The sequence below is a fragment of the Sander lucioperca genome, chromosome 19 (genome assembly GCF_008315115.2).
Source record: "Sander lucioperca isolate FBNREF2018 chromosome 19, SLUC_FBN_1.2, whole genome shotgun sequence".
NCBI classification, from domain to species: Eukaryota; Metazoa; Chordata; class Actinopteri; order Perciformes; family Percidae; genus Sander; species Sander lucioperca.
The window spans coordinates 5,183,401-5,203,233 of NC_050191.1; the positions used below are offsets into that span (position 1 = coordinate 5,183,401).

Below are 19,833 nucleotides of genomic sequence, written 5' to 3' on the forward strand. Positions count from 1 at the left end.
GTGTGTGTGTGTGTGTGTGTGTGTGTGTGTGTGTGTATCTCTGTATATGTGTGTGTGTGTGTGTGTGTGTGTGTGTGTGTGTGTATCTCTGTGTGTGTATCTCTGTATATATGTGTGTGTGTGTGTGTATCTCTGTATATGTGTGTGTGTGTGTGTGTGTGTGTGTGTGTGTGTGTGTGTGTATTTCAGGGTCATGGAGGTCTCCTCTCACAGCATCTTCCTGCTGCAGCAGCTTAATGTGTATATGTGTATATATACATATATATATATATATATATGTGTATATATGTATATATATGTATATATATGTGTATATATGTATATATATGTGTATATATGTATATATATATGTGTATATATGTATATATATGTGTATATATGTGTATATATGTGTATATATGTGTATATATGTATATATATATGTGTATATATATATGTGTGTGTGTGTATTTCAGGGTCATGGAGGTCTCCTCTCACAGCATCTTCCTGCTGCAGCAGCTTAATGTTCAGAGAGAATTCGGCTTCCTGTGCGACTGCACCGTCGCCATCGGCAACGTGTACTTTAAAGCTCACCGGGCCGTGCTCGCCGCCTTCTCCAACTACTTCAAGATGATCTTCATCCACCAGTCCAGGTGGGTGGACACAATAACACGAACACCCCACCTGAGGCCAGAGGCCTGGACTAGGTCTCCAGACCAACATGTCCTGGATCAGGTCCTAACCCAGTGGTTCTCAGACCTCTACAATAATGTACCACCTGACCAGAGCAGAGCAGTTTTTGGGGATAAAAGCCTTTATAGAGGTCCATCACAGCCCTGCACCACCCTGTAAAGCCTGTATAAAGGGGTCCATCACAGCCCTGCTCCACCCTGTAAAGCCTGTATAAAGGGGTCCATCACAGCCCTGCTCCACCCTGTAAAGCCTAGGGGTCCATCACAGCCCTGCACCACCTTGTAAAGCCTTTATAGAGGTCCATCACAGCCCTGCTCCACCCTGTAAAGCCTGTATAGAGGTCCATCACAGCCCTGCACCACCCTGTGAAGCCTGTAGAAAGGGGTCCATCACAGCCTGTAAAGCCTGTATATAGAGGTCCATCACAGCCCTGCACCACCCTGTAAAGCCTGTATATAGAGGTCCATTACAGCCCTGCTCCACCCTGTAAAGCCTGTATAAAGGGGTCCATCACAGCCCTGCTCCACCCTGTAAAGCCTGTATAAATGGGTCCATCACAGCCCTGCTCCACCCTGTAAAGCCTAGGGGTCCATCACAGCCCTGCACCACCCTGTAAAGCCTTTATAGAGGTCCATCACAGCCCTGCTCCACCCTGTAAAGCCTGTATAGAGGTCCATCACAGCCCTGCTCCACCCTGTAAAGCCTGTATATAGAGGTCCATCACAGCCCTGCACCACCCTGTAAAGCCTTTATAGAGGTCCATCACAGCCCTGCTCCACCCTGTAAAGCCTGTATATTGAGGTCCATCACAGCCCTGTACCACCCTGTCTGACTGACTGAAGAACATCTTTGTAGCTGAAAAACATTTAAATGCTACTTCAAATGTTTAAAATACATTACTAAATTAATTAACTATTATAGTATAATTTTTCAGGGAATTATGCATTACTGATATTTTTAATTTAACATATTTAAAAACAATATCACCTACCCCTGCAGTGCTCCAAAGTACCCTTAGGGGTACACGTACCCCCATTTGAGAACCACTGGCCTAACCTAACAGCCACGGTCCTGATTCAGCTGAGGCACCACGCTGGTTAACAACCCAGGGTTAGTTTACAGACAGACAGGTAAGAGAGACAGACAGACAGACAGATAGACAGAGACAGACAGGCAGACAGACAGACAGATAGACGGAGAAAGAGAGAGAGACAGACAGGCAGACAGACAGAGACAGGTAAGAGAGACAGACAGACAGAGAAAGAGGGAGAGACAGACAGAAAGACGCGCGTTCACATAAAGGAGGCGGGGTTTGCACAACTTGACCAATCACAAACATCTGTGTGTGTGTGTTTGTGTCTCTGTGTGCGTGCGTGTGTGTTTGTGTCTGTGAGTGTGTGTGTGTGTGTGTGTGTGTGTGTGCGTGTGTGTGTGCGTGCATGCATGCATGCATTTGTGTGTGTGTGTGTGTGTGTGTGTGTGTGTGTGTGTGTGTGTGTATGTGTGTGTCTCCTCAGCGAGTGTATAAAGATCCAGCCCACGGACATCCAGCCTGACGTCTTCAGCTTCCTGCTCCACATCATGTACACCGGCGTGTGTCCCAAGCAGCCGGTGGACCAATGCCGGCTGCAAGACGGCATCAAGTTCCTACACGCCTACCAGCTGTGCCGCAAACCTGGCGAGGGCACCCCCGACGCCACGGCCGACATGGTCCGCATGTCCAACCTGTACGGCATCCAGATCTCCTCGCAGTTGGCCACCAAGGAGGCCGTGGGGGCCGCAAAGAGCGCCGACAGCGTGTCCCGTGGCGCCCAGGAGGACGGACGGAGGGGGCGGTCCCTCGCCATCGGGCTGGAGGGGATCCCGTCGGAGCGCCAGGCCGCCCTGCGCAACGTGTGCTCCGTAGCGTCCGGAGGCGACTCGGACATCTCGACGCGCGTGAAGCAGGAGCGGGTGGAGGAGGAGGAGGACGGTGAGGAAGCCCAGGAGGCGGAGTCTCAGGGCAGCAGCCCCGGCTTCAGAGAACGAGCGCTGGCGTTGCTTTGTCCGCGCTGTGGCGAGCGTTGCTCCTCCCCCGAGGACCTACGGGAGCACCTGTTCAGCCACGCCCTCGACCCCACCTGCCTCGTGGAGGGGCTGTCGCAGGACGCGGGCGCCGAGCAGCAGCCGACGGTTGGCGCCGAGCAGCTGGACGCTGGCTGTCTGGAGGAGGCGCTGAGACAGAGCCAGGCACTCGCCAATCAGCTGGCTGCTGAGCTGCGGAGGAGCAGAGGGGGGGCAGGGGAGGGCGGGGCCACGGCCGCCACCGCTGGCGTGCTGCACTCTCGTAAACGTAAGATCGCCTGCGCTGTGTGCAGCATGCGCTTCTCGCACAAGAGCCAGCTGCAAGAGCACATGTACAGCCACACGGGCAAGCCCGCACGCCATCAGCGGTACAACCGGCTCTGCAGCCAGCTCTGCCACGCCTCAGCACACTTCTGTGAGGCCGCCGTGGCCGCGGGCGAGGGTGGGGCCGCGGCCGGCGAGGGGGGCGGGCTCTGTGAGGACGCCAACAGAGACGCTCAGGACAACGGCAGCTCATGTTACTCGCTGGACTCTGAAGTCTCCCAGGAGAGCGCGGACGGTGCAGCGGTGGAGTGACCACGTGTTGTATAAAAACACTCCGGATTATGTCATCATCTGACGCATTTTGTAATAAGACCGTAAACGTAATATGGGTGCACCATTCAGAAAATATCACGATTTGATTTTTAGGCTCACGATTCGATTAAAAAAACGATTCTCATTATATAAATGTAGTTACTTTTCCCATGTGATTACAGTGGACATACAATTAAAATGTACTTTTATTTAAAGTGCTCATATTATGATCATTTTCAGGTTCATAATTGTATTTTGAGGTTGTACCAGAATAGGTTTACATGGTTTTATATTTTAGTTGTACTGCTCATTGCTGCAGCTCCTCTTTTCACCCTGTGTTCAGGTCTCTGTTTTAGCTACAGAGTGAGACCTCTCACTGCTGTAACATCTTTGTTGGCAGTCGCACATGCTCAGTAGCTAGGTAAGATCACATGATCAGTAGCTAGGTAAGATCACATGATCAGTAGCTAGGTAAGGACTACATTAGCTAGCTAGCTGTTTCTCCAACTTCAGTAGTACAAGGCAGGATTAGCCGGGAGACTTCTTCTAAACGAGGGCGTACTTCCAACTTTGTGTGAATACCTGCAGAACAGGGACATGGAAGTAGTTCTTTTGTAGATTATGGTGAACTAGTGTGTGTTGTAGCAGTGTTTTGCCATTGAGAATGAGCTAGCATGCTAACGGTTAGCCCCCTAGCCCCCTCGTCTCAGCTAGTGATGTAGAAAGCCGTGCAGATTTTGACCATCTCACCCAGAGACTGAAGGCAGGACACATTCAGAAACCATATATCACTCTAAACACCATGGATGGTTTATCAAAGTTTGTATGAAGCACCAGAGACACAACATAACTCCCCAAATCCCAAAAAGAGATTTTTCATAATATGGGCACTTTAAAAATAAGAATGGATTATGAATCGGTAGAGCTTGGAGCGATTCGAATGTGAATTGATTTTTTTGCACACCCCTAAAAACTCAATATGAAATAGGTTACTCTGCATTTTGTAATAATTTCGTAAGCACCGTGCTAACATGAGCACTTATTATATATTATCATATATGATTATATATTATCATATATAAGATAATATATAGTAATATATTATAATATATAATATATTGTATATTATATTATTATATATGATAATATATTATCATATATAATATATTATTATTTTATATTATTATATATTATAATATATAATAATGTATCATGGTGAAGATATGTATTATTTATTAGTTTTCCATGTTTTTCTTTGAGTGTCTTTCAAAGCCAGTAGAGAGAAATAATGTTTGTACGTCTTTCACGTTTTGTACGAGCCGCCTGGTGATGTAATAGATTACCCATGCTGAGTAATCTATTACATGTGTGACGGCTGGGTTAGGGTTAGTTAGGGTTAGTGTTGGTTCAGAGACTTTACGACAGAAAGTTAATCACATTCTTTACAAAATGGATTCAAGTCTTTAAAAAAAAAAAGAAATTGTGTGTGTGTGTGTGTGTGTGTGTGTGTGTGTGTGTGTGTGTGTGTGTGTGTGTGTGTGTGTGTGTGTGTGTGTGTGTGTGTGTGTGTCTGCTACATTCTGCAGAGTTTAACTCTGAAAACTGTAAAAACATCCACAGATTCTGTGTGTTTCTGTGAAAACGTTGAATCCTGATCTTCCCACGCTCACCAGCGGTCAGCGAACGCCTCCGAGACGATGCGTTCACACGCGTGACTGTTTCTTCGATGTAAAGCTAACATCCGTGTGTCGTGAGACGTTTTATTGTGAAAAGACGCGGCAGTGCCTTCCTGTGGTCGTTGATGGTTGTTTGTGTTCATCGGTAGATTTAAGCTTCGTGACAATCTGACAAGTAGAAAATAATCATCTACAACGTTCACCAGCTTTTTGTAACGTACACACACACAGAGAGAAACACACACACACACACAGAGACACGCACACACAGAGGGACACACAGACACACATGCACACTGATACATGCACACGCACAAACACACACACACACACACACACAGAGGGACACACAGACACAGAGACACACACACACAGGTCCAGTATTAAACCAGAACCAAGCTGTAATGTAACCCTACAGGACTAATGTTCAGCAGCAGTTAGAGTCACTAAAAGTTCTGTTGTTGCTGCTGACGGACTCAGATTATTATTCTAAGTGTCTGACAACATTATGGGATGGATCCCTACAGAGATAGAGCTTTTAGTTAAAGAGTAAGATCCTTTTAGTTTAACATGAAACAGCCCCGAAATCACCATCACTAACTCCACCAGACTCCATGTAAATAATCAGGACTTTTAGCGTGTATAGAGCCAGCATATTTCCACCAGACTCCATGTAAATAATCAGGACTTTTAGCGTGTATAGAGCCAGCATATTTCCACCAGACTCCATGTAAATAATCAGGACTTTTAGCGTGTATAGAGCCACCATATTTCCACCAGACTCTATGTAAATAATCAGTACTTTTAGCGTGTATAGAGCCAGCATATTTCCACCAGACTCTATGTAAATAATCAGGACTTTTAGCGTGTATAGAGCCACCATATTTCCACCAGACTCTATGTAAATAATCAGTACTTTTAGCGTGTATAGAGCCAGCATATCTCCACATATAAATGGGTGAATTAAGGGTTTATTTCAACCAAACCAGAGTGGTGATTGTTGGAACAGTGGAAAGATGAACCAAGACGGCTTTTGGTAGTTTTATTTAGTTTCTGTCCACTTTGAATGAAGTGTGTTTTACCATGATAAAAGTAGTGATTATTTACATGGAGTCTGGTGGGTGTGGTGATGGTGATTTCGGGGCTGTTTCATGTTAAACTAAAGGGATCCTTTCCATAATGTTAGACACAAATGTTGAAAACATTCTGGTCAGGCTGTAAAATAATCCCGAGATATTATTTTATTTTGAAAGGATCACCCAGGTGTGTAACTTCCTTTAAGATGCTGGTGAATGTCTTCATTGTGTAAAAATAAGTGTTGTGTTGTTTTGTACAAAGACGTCTGTTTCTTCATTGATGGAACAATAAAGTTTTGTAAATAAATGTCTTTTTCCACCCTTCAGATGATTTAGATGTTTATTATTGAGTCTACAGTTACTGATTCTGTCCAGCAGATGCATTCTGGGAAACTGAGTTTCCACATCAGTCCTTCAGTAGGACAGGATGTATAGATTCAGCTTATTTCAAAATAAAACAACATGGAGGAGTCACAAATATTTTGACATATTTATATGTAGCTGTTGGGGCTCTGTAATGTGTGTGTGTGTGTGTGTGTGTGTGTCTGTCTGTTTGTCACACACACAAACACACACCACACACACAGAGATACACACACAGATACACACACACAAGAAGAAAAATAAATATCATTAATCGTATAAGCTTAAAGTCTCTGAACATGATGGGTCTCACCTGTCTGTCTGGGTTATTATATAATTATATATTATATTAATGAGCAGAGCCAACCTGGAAACATGTCAGCTGTTTTTCTCACTTTTTCAACATTTATGTTGCATGTTTTTAATTTCTTTTTTGTCACATTGTTCACGTTTTTCTCGCTTTCTTCAAATGGTTTTGTATAAACTTGGTCGCCAGAGGTCAATTGGTCAGACATACAGTATATAAACTATACCACCAGACCACGTGTCTCAGTGAAGTCTCTTTCCCGGTGATGGCTGAGCGTTACTGAGCAGCCTCCAACTGAGCTTGAAGACGTAGATGTGACGTGAGCAACCTGTCTGAAAGTTGGAAGTCTTCTGGTAGCTGTGCCAAGAGAAATCTCAATCATTCCCAATCTAGCAGAGACGGAGAGCGTAGGTATATGTAAGGAGATAACATAGACACAGGCTAATTATTGATCACTAAAATGATAGTTAACATTAGGAATTAAACTTAAACAGCTAATGGAAGTCCAAACTGCCTGAGAGCTTCTCCTGTACTATACGGTAATTCCTCTACTATGAGACAGTAAGTCTCGTGGTTATGACCCAATCGTTAGCCTATTTTTATAAAAACGTCTGCTACGGAGCCATAACGTGAGCTACAAGGTAATGGAGCCTTTTATACATTGTCGTGTTTCTTTAGAAATAAACAACGGACAAATAGAGTCTTTAAACTCTTCAGATGTAAAGTTATTCTCTGTCAAAGTGACGTCAAAATGAATGAGAGTCAATGGGATGCTAACGGGGGGTGATGGCTTGGTAGCATCAACATGGCTCCATAGGAGCTACGGGTTGTGAGGAGAAGCTGACCCCCTTGGTTGGTCAGTGGTTTGTTGAGACTCGTGGTATTTAACAGTTTAGCAGGCAGCCTATTAATCTGGTAACAAACTGTTGGTAACTGATCATTTGTTGATTTCTAAGTAGAGAGACTTCATGCAGATATGCAAAGGTTTATTTTACATATGCATAATATGAAATGTACAGAGTCTTTGGAGATTAGACTCCATCGTTATAAAATTATTTTTAAAGGGGTAGAGAAGCCAAGACATATCCCCCCCAGTGGAGTCCAGTCACTGGTGATGGTGGAGAAGGAATTGGAAGACCGGACCGAAGGAGCTGTCTGCCGGAGTAGACAATGACCAGAGATGGAAGGCAGTCCTTCCAGAAAAATCTGGAGTTTTTTGTGATAGTTTTGGGCTAAAATCCTTGATTGTGCGGCACGTTTTCTTAAAAAATGCGATGGAATATGCGGGATATTTATGCAATTTTATGTGATGAAATTGCGGGAACTTGCAAAAACTGCGGTTTCATCGTGGCTTCATTGCGGGTTTGCAGCTTTTCGATGATGTTCACGTCGCGTGATTACGTCACTTCATAACGTTCCCATGGCAACAGGGGAAATGGCTGCTCTTGTGTGAAGTAAATGCAACATTTTTCATCTTTCTGCTAAGATATATGTGACTTTTTTTGCAACGAAAATGCGGGGATTATGAAATCATGCAAGCCCCGCATATTTTGCACGGAAATCGGCAATTTATGCGGCGAAAGTGCGGCGTATTTGAAAAAATGCGTCTCCTGCATAAATATGCAGACTTTGGCTGATTATGCATTGAATTATGCGATCACATAATCACGTTTTTCTGGAGGGACTGGAAAGGGGACTCAGGGCGCCGTGGTAGACGATGACCAGAGGTGGAAGGGGACTCAGGGCGCCGTGGTAGACGATGACCAGAGGTGGAAGGGGACTCAGGGCGCCGTGGTAGACGATGACCAGAGGTGGAAGGGGACTCAGGGCGCTGTGGTAGGCGATGACCAGAGGTGGAAGGGGAGGAGGTTAGCACGTTGGCCTGAAAAGACAGCTGACAGCACGGAGAAGACATTTACAGTCATGTGAACAAATTAGGACACCCATGTTGAAGTTGACTAAAAAGAGGAATAAAAACATCAACTTTTGGAAATTGATCTTAATGTCTTAATTAAAAAAATGAGGAAAAATCCAACCTTTAAGGACACCAATTTTCTTTGTGAATGAATAATGTATCGTAAATAAATAAATGTTCTTCCTTAAAATACAGGGGGCATAAGTCAGTACACCCCTATGTTAAATTCCCATAGAGGCAGGCAGACTTTTATTTTGAAAGGCCAGTTATTTAATGGATCCAGGATACTCTGCATCCTGATAAAGTTCCCTTGGTCCCCACATCATCACATACCCTTCACCATACCCCCACATCATCACATACCCTTCACCATACCCCCACATCATCACATACCCTTCACCATACCCCACATCATCACATACCCTTCACCATACCCCACATCATCACATACCCTTCACCATACCCCCACATCATCACATACCCTTCACCATACCCCACATCATCACATACCCTTCACCATACCCCACATCATCACATACCCTTCACCATACCCCCACATCATCACATACCCTTCACCATACCCCCACATCATCACATACCCTTCACCATACCCCACATCATCACATACCCTTCACCATACCTAGAGATTGGCATGGGGTACTTTCCATAAAATTATCTCTCAATGCAAATCAAACCAGCTATTAGGTTAACCGACATAAAACCATGCCAAGTGTAATTTCTTCAGTGTTGTCCCATTAAAAGACATAATGAAATATTTACTAAAATGTGAGGGGTGTACTCACTCTTGTGAGATACTGTATATATATATATATATATATATATATATATATATATATATATATATATATATATATATATATATATATATAAATATATATATATTTATATATAATTCTTATTCTTCTGATATTAGACAGAAAGTTTCACCTTCAGTGTTTCTGGTTCCGGAGGAAACGCTGAGCGCTCTGCACCGTGTTCTGCAACACACACACACACACACACACACACACACACACACACACACACACACACTTTAACTCTGTTAGAACGCTGTCTTCTGATTGGATGAATGTCGACCAGTCAGAACACAGTAAACATCAAACTGAGACAGAATGATCTGATGATTAAAACTTAGGGTGTTTTCACACATGAAAGTCCGAACCAAGGTCCGGACCAAGGTTCATGTTTTTGTTACATTGTCTACATTTGATCCGGTAAGTTTTGGTTTCACACTGCAGTTATGCAAGCGCACTAAAGATCTAAAAGTGACAAAACTACGTCCTGCCGTCATCACATACGTGAGCTGCGTCTCCAGATACTTATAATTGATTGGTTTGTTGACGGGCTTCCCCGTGCTCTCGTATCCTCTCTCTGGGTCAGAGTTTTTTCAACTGACTGCTGCTCTCCCCTACAGCCGCGGCTCTTTTTGTTTTGTTGTGATGTTGAGAAGCAAGACACTGGAACTTTCTGGAGAATTTATTCAGAGACAAATGGAAACCTACACAGTAGCCTACATTACCACCACTTAACAAATAAACTGCTGATGTATTCTCAGCTCTGATAGCCGACAGCTGTCTGCTCTGAGCGTAGTCACTGTCACTCTCTCAGCACCGAGCTATTCCTTAAAGGAGCTATTCCCCGGTCTTGTAACACAAGGAGAGCCTGCCAGAGCTTCTTCTATTTGGTCCGAAAGTCCGAACCATCCAAAAAATGCTTTCACACTGTAAACGAACCGGACCATGGCTAACCCTAACCCGAGACCACCTCTTTTGGTCGGACCAAAATTTGGTCTTTTGATCCGGACCGTGGTCCGGGGGAGGTTTCACACCTCTAATTTTGGTTCGGATCAAACTGAAAAGTCCGAAAGTCCGGACCAAATGAGGTATGTGTGAAAACGCCCTTACTTTAACAGTTTCACTTTTTATAGTTGATCTTAAGAACTTAAGAATATAAAATAAACAAATGATTATTAATAATTGCACCTGCATGAGCATGGCCACTGTCATCGGCCCCACCCCTCCTGGAACAGGTGTGATGAATCCTGCTCTCTGATTGGCCGAGGCGTAGTGGACATCTCCGACGACCCGTTTACCGCTTGCCTTCGTCTCGTCTGTCAGAAAGGGCGACTCAGAGGTCAAAGGTATCACACACACACACACACACACACACACACACACACACACACAGAGACACACACACACACACACACACACACACACAGAGAGACACACACACAGAGACACACACACACACACACACACACACAGAGACACACACATAGACACACACACACACATAGACACACACACACACACACACACAGACACACACACACACAGACACACACACACACACACAGCAGAGCCGATGTAAATTCAGTACCTGGTACGTGGTTGATTCCACAGTCAATGACCATGGCTCCCTGCTTCAGCCAATCACCTCTCACCATCTCAGCTCTGCCCGCCCCCACCACCAGGATATCAGCCCGGGCCACCTGGAAACACAGGAAACACATCATCACTCAGACAGGAAACACATCATCACTCAGACAGAGGGCTTTGAGTTGTCGGGGAGAGTGACGTCACCTATCGGGGAGGGTGGGGTCACCTGTCGGGGAGAGTGGTGTCATCTGTCGGGGAGAGAGACGTCACCTGTCTGGGAGAGTGGCGTCACCTGTCGGGAAGAATGACGTCACCTGTCGGGGAGAGTGGCGTCACCTTTCGCGGAGTGACGTCACCTGTCTGGGAGAGAGAAGTCACCTGTCGGGAAGAGTGACGTCATCTGTCGGGAAGAGTAACGTCACCTGTCGGGAAGAGTGACGTCACCTGTCGGGGAGAGTGACGTCACCTGTCGGGGAGAGTGACGTCACCTGTCGGGGAGAGTGACGTCACCTGTCGGGGAGAGTGGCGTCACCTGTCGGGGAGAGTGACGTCACCTGTCTGGGAGAGTGAGGTCACCTGTCGGGGAGAGTGACGTCACCTGTCGGGGAGAGTGGGGTCACCTGTCGGGGAGAGTGGGGTCACCTGTCGGGGAGAGTGGCGTCACCTGTCGGGGAGAGTGGCGTCTCTGATGTCACCTGTCGGGGAGAGTGGGGTCACCTGTCGGGGAGAGTGACGTCACCTGTCGGGGAGAGTGGTGTCACCTGTCGGGGAGAGTGGGGTCACCTGTCGGGGAGAGTGACGTCACCTGTTGGGGAGAGTGATGTCACCTGTAGGGGAGAGTGGTGTCACCTGTCGGGGAGAGTGGTGTCACCTGTTGGGGCAAGTCGCGGGTCTGTGAATGACAGGTGGTCACGGTGGCGTGGTTCCACAGCAGCAGGTCGTGCATCGGCGCCCCGACGATCTTACTGCGGCCAATCACCACGGCGTGTTTCCCCGCCACAGACACGCCTACAGGAACAGGAAGTCACACGGGAGGAGGTTTAGCTCTGGATTACTTTGATACTTTGAAAGTCAATGTCAGGGAAATAGCGAAGCTTGGACCCAAATACAGAGTTGAAGGATTTATTAATCAAAAACTACAACAGAAAGTGTCCAGAGGTTGGCAGGCAGGTACACACGAAAATAATCCACAAGGCATGAAGGCCAGGAAGCCAGACAAGAGAGCAAGACACGAAGCAAGACAAACACATCCATACACCGACAAGACAAGACAATGACAAGACACCAGACAGAGACAACACAGAACGGCTGCGTGCTCCGCCGTCCGTCATTACCCACCAGGTCTGGATTGGTTGCGGCACGGCTGCGGCCATGACTGACAGCTGTAGTCACGAGGACCCACGAGATCTCAGAAATTCACGTAGAATAGAACCACAAAACCACCACCAGTTAGTTTCCATCCAGAGGAGTAGAGGGGAAACTACTCTGAGCTGTGTTCTCAAGGTGTAGTGCAGGGAAATATGATCCGCCGTGAGCACGCTGGATTTTACTTTGAAAATTAACCGGATGTTTTATTTTGTTTCTGTACTTGACTTCCTGTCCCCACTATCTGCCGTGTGCTGAATTGCTGCGGAGCTCTCCGGCGTCCGGCAACAATAGAAGTATGCAGTAGGGACGCAGCCGTTCTGCAGTCAGTGGAAATACACACACTGACTTTAATGGAAACCTAATGACTCTGTCGACGTTCCGGAGCCGTTCTGCAGCCGTTACGCATCCAGTGGAAATTGCCAGTTATGCCGGGTTCTATTTATCTCGGAACTCGGTTTTAACGAGGTCAAAGTCGTAAACACGCCCCCTGACCTCGGATTTATGAGCTCAGAACTCGGACAACCTCGCAGTAGCCCGAGTTCAAACTCCAACATGGCTGCCCCCTGTATCAACAGTTGTGAAAGCTGCAGTAACATAAAGTTATTATAAGCACTTCTGTCTTATTTGTGTCCCTAAATCAGTCGTTCACACAGGCATGTTCAACATCTATCTGTGGACATGTTGTTACGTTGTTTGCATGCACAAAAAAACGGTGTAATGCGTTTATCAACTGGTATTGCTAACAATAGCTAACCGGGCTAGAGCTAATGACAACAATGAGAATCAGACTTTTAAACAGAACGCATTCAACTCGGGTATGACGTCATTCCCAGCTCCGGTATGCGAGTTCTGATGTATATAGAACGTGGAAAAGAATATTTCAGGAAAAAAAGTCAGAATATTTGGAGAACAAAGTTAGATACTGAAGTTAAAACCAAGTTCTGCAGCCTTATTTTGTTTGAAAAATATGAATATTTTAGAAAATAAAGTCAGATGTACACTAGACAACTTGGGCTTTTTCACGTTGTAAACCTATAACAATGCACAAAAAAGATATATAACACAATAAAGGAAAGGGAAAAAGCCAAAAAGCATAATATGAGCACTTTAATACATAACTGCAAGAACTAAATGAACATTTCTTTTAGGAGGAGTTTTAGCTCTGGATTACTTTGATACTTTGGAAGTCAAAATATTTCAAGAAAAATAAATATTTGACAAAGAAAAGAATATTTCAGAAAAAAGTCAGAATATTTGGAGAACAAAGTTAGACACTGAAGACAAGTTAAAACCAAGTTCTGCACCCTTATTTTGTATGAAAAATATGAATATTTTAGAAAAAAAGTCAGATGTGCAGACAACTTTGAAAGTTTTTTTGTCTAATTTCTGAGTGTATTTCTCCACAGTCACACTGGATGATACCAACATATGTTTACATTTCTCTGACTTATGAACACATGAAGGACAGAGAGTTGTGACCTGTCTGTCTGATGAGCTCCATGCAGCCGTACGGGGTGCAGGGGAGGAAGCAGTCCTTCAGATCTCCTCGAGACAACTTCCCTGCATTGATACAGCTCAGACTACACACACACACACACACACACACACACACACACACACACACACACAGACAAGACACAGACACACACACACACACACACACACACACAGGGACACACACACACACACACACACACACACACAGGGACACACACACACACACACACACACACACACACAGACACACACACAGGGACACACACACACACACACACACACACACACACACACACACACACACACACACACACAGACAAGACACAGACACACACACACACACACCAAAAAGACAAAGAAACATAACAGAATAAAACTCAAAATAAGAAGGACAGAGACGTTCCTCTCCTGAATAACTCCCCATCAGTGGTTAGTTCCAGCATCATTCTGACCTATATTCAGGTGTGTAGTGGTGGAGCCCTCTAGTGGTCGTAGTAGTTCAAGTCAAGTGGGTTATATACAGTGTATATACAGTGTATATACACTGTATGTAGTGAAATGATCCAATGTTTCACCATGGATCAAATGGTGTTACACATTTAAAATATATAAAAACAACATTCGAGACTACAGGCTACATTTAGTGCACACACATTACAGATATACATAAAGTGTAATTACTACTTAAAGTAGAGCATTTAAGACAGACACGGGACAGGACAGACAACAGACAACAGAAGACAGGGCAGAATATATAGAATTTAGCATCATAAAAACAGGTGCAGGAGTGCATTTCAGTTCAGTGTGAAAAACAAAAGTTCTGACGGGAGGAAAGCAGGAAGTAAGGTGAGGAAGAATTAGAGCGCCAGATGTCCTGGTAAGGAGGCAGGTTGGAGGGGGGGGGGCAGTTCTGCAAGTGAAGTCACATCAGATTTGAGCCCAAACCTCCATCTTTTTATCAACTTAACTCAGTAGTTTTGGCATCTAAACCTAACCAATCTGGGACCGTTACCTTCTCTGTTTAGATATGAGGACGGAGAACGCTCCTGTGGGTCGTATTAGAGTTGGGGGAGGGGGGGGCGACTCACCCGTCCACGTCCTTCTCCGGAGAGATGGCGTTGGTGATGAGTTGCGTGTCGATGCGGTTCACAGAGTCCAGAGGAAGCTGGACGATCAGACCGTGGACGGACACGTTGTCGTTGGCTGACAGGATGTTCTGCAGAACCTGCAGGAAACAGGAAGCTGTCACAGCTGCTCCTGTCCCTTCACATGAACGGGTCTGTATGATATGAATACACCTGAACACACCTCCCTGTAAGACCAGCACGCTCAGAATGCACCTGAACACACCTCCCTGTAAGACCAGCACGCCCAGAATGCACCTGAACACACCTCCCTGTAAGACCAGCACACCCAGAATGCACCTGAACACACCTCCCTGTAAGACCAGCACACCCAGAATGCACCTGAACACACCTCCCTGTAAGACCAGCACACCCAGAATGCACCTGAACACACCTCCCTGTAAGACCAGCACGCCCAGAATGCACCTGAACACACCTCCCTGTAACACCAGCACGCCCAGAATGCACCTGAACACACCTTCCTGTAAGACCAGCACGCCCAGAATGCACCTGAACACACCTCCCTGTAAGACCAGCACGCCCAGAATGCACCTGAACACACCTTCCTGTAAGACCAGCACGCCCAGGAGTGCGAAACAGGGCCCATAGGGTGAGTCTTTTGTTTTCCCCTGGACATGAACTCTGCTCCCTGGCTTGTAAGTCCTGTGCTTTATGAACCCAACACCCCCCCCTCCTCCTCCCTACGTGCCCCCCAGTGCTCTTATACATCAGCAGTCAATGTGGTGCATACGGCAAAAATACTTGGAATACATACACATTACAAAGCTTAACTTTTCATAGCTTTATGTACGAATGCTTCGTGAGAACAGGCTGACCTGTCAGTTTCTCTCACCTCGTTCTGTGTCGCCGTGTTCGGCAGCCGCAGGTGTCTCGCATCGATTCCGATCTGCACACGAGAAACTGAACGTCTTAGTAAAACTGCACCGGTCAACAAGCATACACCAAATTCTCTCTCTCTCTCTCTCTCTCTCTCTCTCTCTCTCTCTCTCTCTCTCTGTCTCTCTCTCTCTCTCTCTCTGTCTCTCTCTCTCTCTCTCTGTCTCTCTCTGTCTCTCTCTCTCTCTCTCTCTGTCTCTCTCTCTCTCTGTCTCTCTCTCGCTCTCTCTCTCTCTCTCTGTCTCTCTCTCTCTCTCTGTCTCTCTCTCTCTCTCTCTCTCTCTCGCTCTCTCTCTCTCTCTCTCTCTCTCTCTGTCTCTCTCTCTCTCTCTCTCTCTCTCTCTAAGAATGAGAACTATCCTGTAAGATAGTCCTCATCCCTAACAGGCTGATTTTAACATATTGCATCTGGATCACGCTTTAAACTCCCAAAACTCAGAACCAACAGAACACTCTTTTGTACCTGCAGAGATTCTACTTCTTAATTCTATAAAGAACCATAGATAACTTGTTGACTTACTATTTATTGATTATTTACTGTTTATTTTAATTGTTTTTAACTATGCCTGCAAGGTAGACAATCTTTGTCTGCGTGTGACTAGGGGACAATAAGGTAACTCTCTCTCTCTCTCTCTCTCTCTCTCTCTGTCTCTCTCTCTCTCTCTCTCTCTCTCTCTCTCTCTGTCTCTCTCTCTGAGCTCTAGTTCCAGTCTGGTTTTAGAGACAGATGTTAGAGAGACCTCTGCTGGACTAAGTAAGGTATTACCTCGGTGTACCATTAACACAACAATCACTTTCCGGTAGACAAATGTTAGTTGAAATGTGTTTCAAATTTTAAAATTCTGCAGAATTCTGCGGCTGCAGATTTTGATTTGGGCCTGGTGATTACCTAACAATATCATATACTTTACTATCTGTTAACTGTAAATACTGACTGTTACACAGCTGGTTAGAGTGTCAACATGAAGACACATTGAGGAATATTAAGGTTAGTTTCTCACCTCGGCTGCAGCCTTCAGTTTGGAGCTGATGTACAGATTAGAGTCGTCTCTGTCGCCCACCTGAAACACACTCACACCTTTAGATCACCATTTATTTAGTCTCGCATTACTAGACCTTCCTCCACAGAGCTGCGGAGGAAGGTCTGGCTAGTCAACACAGCAGGCATTATTGGCATCTCTTTAAACCAATCACAATCATCTTGGGTGGTGCTAAGCTCCAGACGGAGCCACGGTGCCTCTGCTAAATAGTCTAGGATATCGGCCCAAATTTTTTAATTAAGGCATTAAGATCAATTTCCAAATGATGCTTTTTTATTTTATTTCTCAGTCAACTTCAGCATGGGTGTGTAATCTCATGCTTAGCACTGTAGGTCCCCTTCAAGGCCAGGCTGATGTTAGTCCCTCTAATGGACAGAACGTGTAACAACAACCACATGCTTATAGTATATAGTGGCATTGACCATTCATAAGCCTTAGTAGTGTAGTACATATTTATAACAGGCTGCATTTCAGCATTTGCATTAAATATTCAAATATTATTATAATATTAAAAAAAATAAATGGAATTCACATGGTATTTTAAAGGAAGACAGACAGCTCTAGTGTGGAAGCCTCTTTAGTTTCAGTCTGAAGTGATTTTGTTTCTGATAATCAGAATTTAGTTTTCTCCAAGTTTTTCCTCTGCATTCGTCCTTTTCTTATAAAGCTGCAGCTCTAGAGAGTCCCAGTGAGTTTCCTCTCGTTGAACACTGTGACCCTGCTGACTGTTGATGTCTCAACTCTGCAGGTTGACTTCAGGTTCAGGTTTTGATACCTGAGTGTTTGTGAGAGGATAAGCAGCTGCAGTAAACACAGCCGCTTCACACACACAGTCCTGAGCTGTCCCTTCTGAGTCCTGAACCAGGACAACCTGAACTCACCCCAACTCCTCACACTCTGGATCAGTGGCTTACAGCGTCAGATACCGAAAAACTGCGTCTGAGTCTTTTCATTCATGTTGAACGGGGGTAGTGTGTTTAGACTGCAGGGGGGGCACACAAAACACACAACGGCCTGCAGCGAAAAGTTGAGACCGACTCAACTTTTTTAGATCAACTTTTTATGCAGCTGCTCACCTGAGAATTAAACGTATTTAAGTATTTACATTCTCACCTGCAGAATCACCAGACCAGGTCTGAACCCCGAGAACTGACTCCTCATCTTCTCCACCTCCTTCTGCAGTCGCTCCCTCACCAACCTACACACACACACACACACACACACACACACACACACACACACACACACACACACACACGCACACACACGCACGCACACACACACACACGCACGCACACACACACACACGCACGCACACATGGACACACACGCACACGCACACGCACACACACACACACACACACACACACACACACACACACATGGACACACACGCACACGCACGCGCGCACACACACACACACACACACACACACACACACACACACACACAGACACACACACACACACACACACACACACACACACACACAGACACACAGACAGACACACACACACACACACACACACACACACACACACACACACACACACACACACACACACACAGACTGTTTTTCTGGTAATATTGGGCTCACAGACTAGTCAGACCAACAGGGAGGTGGACTCACTTGGACGTCCTGTTCCCTGAGACGACAGTTGCGATGGATCGCCTTCTTCCTTGGCAACCAGAGGCTGGGAGACGGAGCGCGAGGGCAGCCAAGGATAACATGACTGAGAGAGAAAGAGAGAGAGAGAGAGAGAGAGAGAGAGAGAGAGAGAGAGAGACAGAGAGAGACAGAGAGACAGAGAGGGAGACAGAGAAAGACAGAGAGAGAGAGAGAGAGAGAGAAAAAGAAAGAAAGAAAGAAATAGAGAGATAACTAGAGAGAGACTGAGAAAAATCTATTGAATAAAAAAATCTATTAATGATTACCAATTGAGCAGTTCAGAGGGCACTGATGGTTTACAACCAGTAATGAATGTTAGTGCTCATTCATATAAACACTGCCAGCTCTCTGCAGATCTACCATGTGTCTGTATATGGAGCTCCCAGCCAGTCTGTCACACCATTCCTCTGTCATTTAACAAAGTATTCTGGTGTACCCAAACTACACCAGAAATGCAACAATGACAGAGTATTATATAGTCTATATAATATATAGTATATGTTATCAAACAGTTCAAGTTGAGAAAGCATTGTTCCACAGATGAGACGGGGAAGAAAACATGTGAAGTGACTTAAATCCCTGAAAATAATAAATAGTTCATGAGTTTTTCTTGTGTTAATGCTGCATCTCAGCACTCGTCTCTGCATGATGTTTAAATAAAGTTTGTATGGAGAAAACACAACAGAGACACAGTTTACTCTTTTCACATGTTAATGATTAAAAACTGTGAAACACTGACAATCAGCAGCCTGGAAGTTTCCCATGATGCATCTGTGCAGCTGCAGACACATTGAGAAGTGTTTAATAATCTCAGATTGTGGCAGAAAAACAGAGAAAGAAACAACAGCTCACCTGAGAGACGAGCAGACAGCTGCTGACACACTGCTGCAGAGTCTGTGTGTGTGTCTGTGTGTGTGTGTGTGTGTGTGTGTCTGTGTGTGTTTGTGTGTGTGTTTCCTGTGGGCGTCTCTGTGGGTATTTCTGAAGTATGGAAGCTCATTAGTGACAAAATACCGACAGAAAAGTTGAATGATCACTCTTACACATTATTTATTTCATTATTTATGTATTTATTGCTTTAAATAATGCTGTGAGTGTGATTTAGATTTAGTTTACATTGTTCTTCCTCAGCTCGACAACACAGGGTTCTTTATTTCTTACTTTTTTATTTCAATCAAAAAATAAC

General features: G+C 45.2%; 2 protein-coding genes across 2 annotated transcripts in view; one reads left to right on the forward strand and one right to left on the reverse strand.

The window, feature by feature from the left end:
* zbtb25 (zinc finger and BTB domain containing 25) overlaps positions 1 to 3,488 on the forward strand; it is a 4,626-nt gene extending 1,138 nt beyond the window's left edge. Inside the window, exons 2-3 of the mRNA XM_031315720.1 lie at positions 456 to 632; positions 2,190 to 3,488. Coding sequence (XP_031171580.1) covers positions 460 to 632; positions 2,190 to 3,312 — 1,296 coding nt within the window. The 5' untranslated portion in view covers positions 456 to 459 and the 3' untranslated portion in view covers positions 3,313 to 3,488. The remainder of the gene's footprint in view (positions 1 to 455; positions 633 to 2,189) is intronic.
* Positions 3,489 to 9,564: 6,076 nt separating this feature from the next.
* mthfd1a (methylenetetrahydrofolate dehydrogenase (NADP+ dependent) 1a, methenyltetrahydrofolate cyclohydrolase, formyltetrahydrofolate synthetase) lies at positions 9,565 to 19,633 on the reverse strand. Its single transcript, XM_031315841.1, has 11 exons — positions 19,500 to 19,633; positions 18,609 to 18,711; positions 18,091 to 18,175; positions 16,939 to 16,998; positions 15,894 to 15,947; positions 15,005 to 15,141; positions 13,899 to 13,999; positions 11,923 to 12,059; positions 11,053 to 11,164; positions 10,653 to 10,780; positions 9,565 to 9,647 (listed from the first exon to the last, which is right to left on the reverse strand). Exons 2-11 carry the CDS (start codon positions 18,707 to 18,709, stop codon positions 9,600 to 9,602), a joined length of 963 nt encoding a protein of 320 aa, XP_031171701.1. The 5' UTR covers positions 18,710 to 18,711; positions 19,500 to 19,633; the 3' UTR covers positions 9,565 to 9,599.
* Between the last annotated feature and the right edge of the window lie 200 nt (positions 19,634 to 19,833).

Coding starts and splice junctions, on each gene's coding strand:
- mthfd1a (XM_031315841.1), bottom strand. CDS start 18,709: ATGTTATCCTTGGCTGCCCTCGCGCTCCGTCTCCCAGCCTCTGGTTGC. Junction 16,999..18,090: donor CTGGTCTGGTGATTCTGCAG/GTGAGAATGTAA, acceptor AGTGTGTTTCAG/GTGGGCGACAGAGACGACTC. Junction 14,000..15,004: donor CCGGAGAAGGACGTGGACGG/GTGAGTCGCCCC, acceptor GTGTGTGTGTAG/TCTGAGCTGTATCAATGCAG.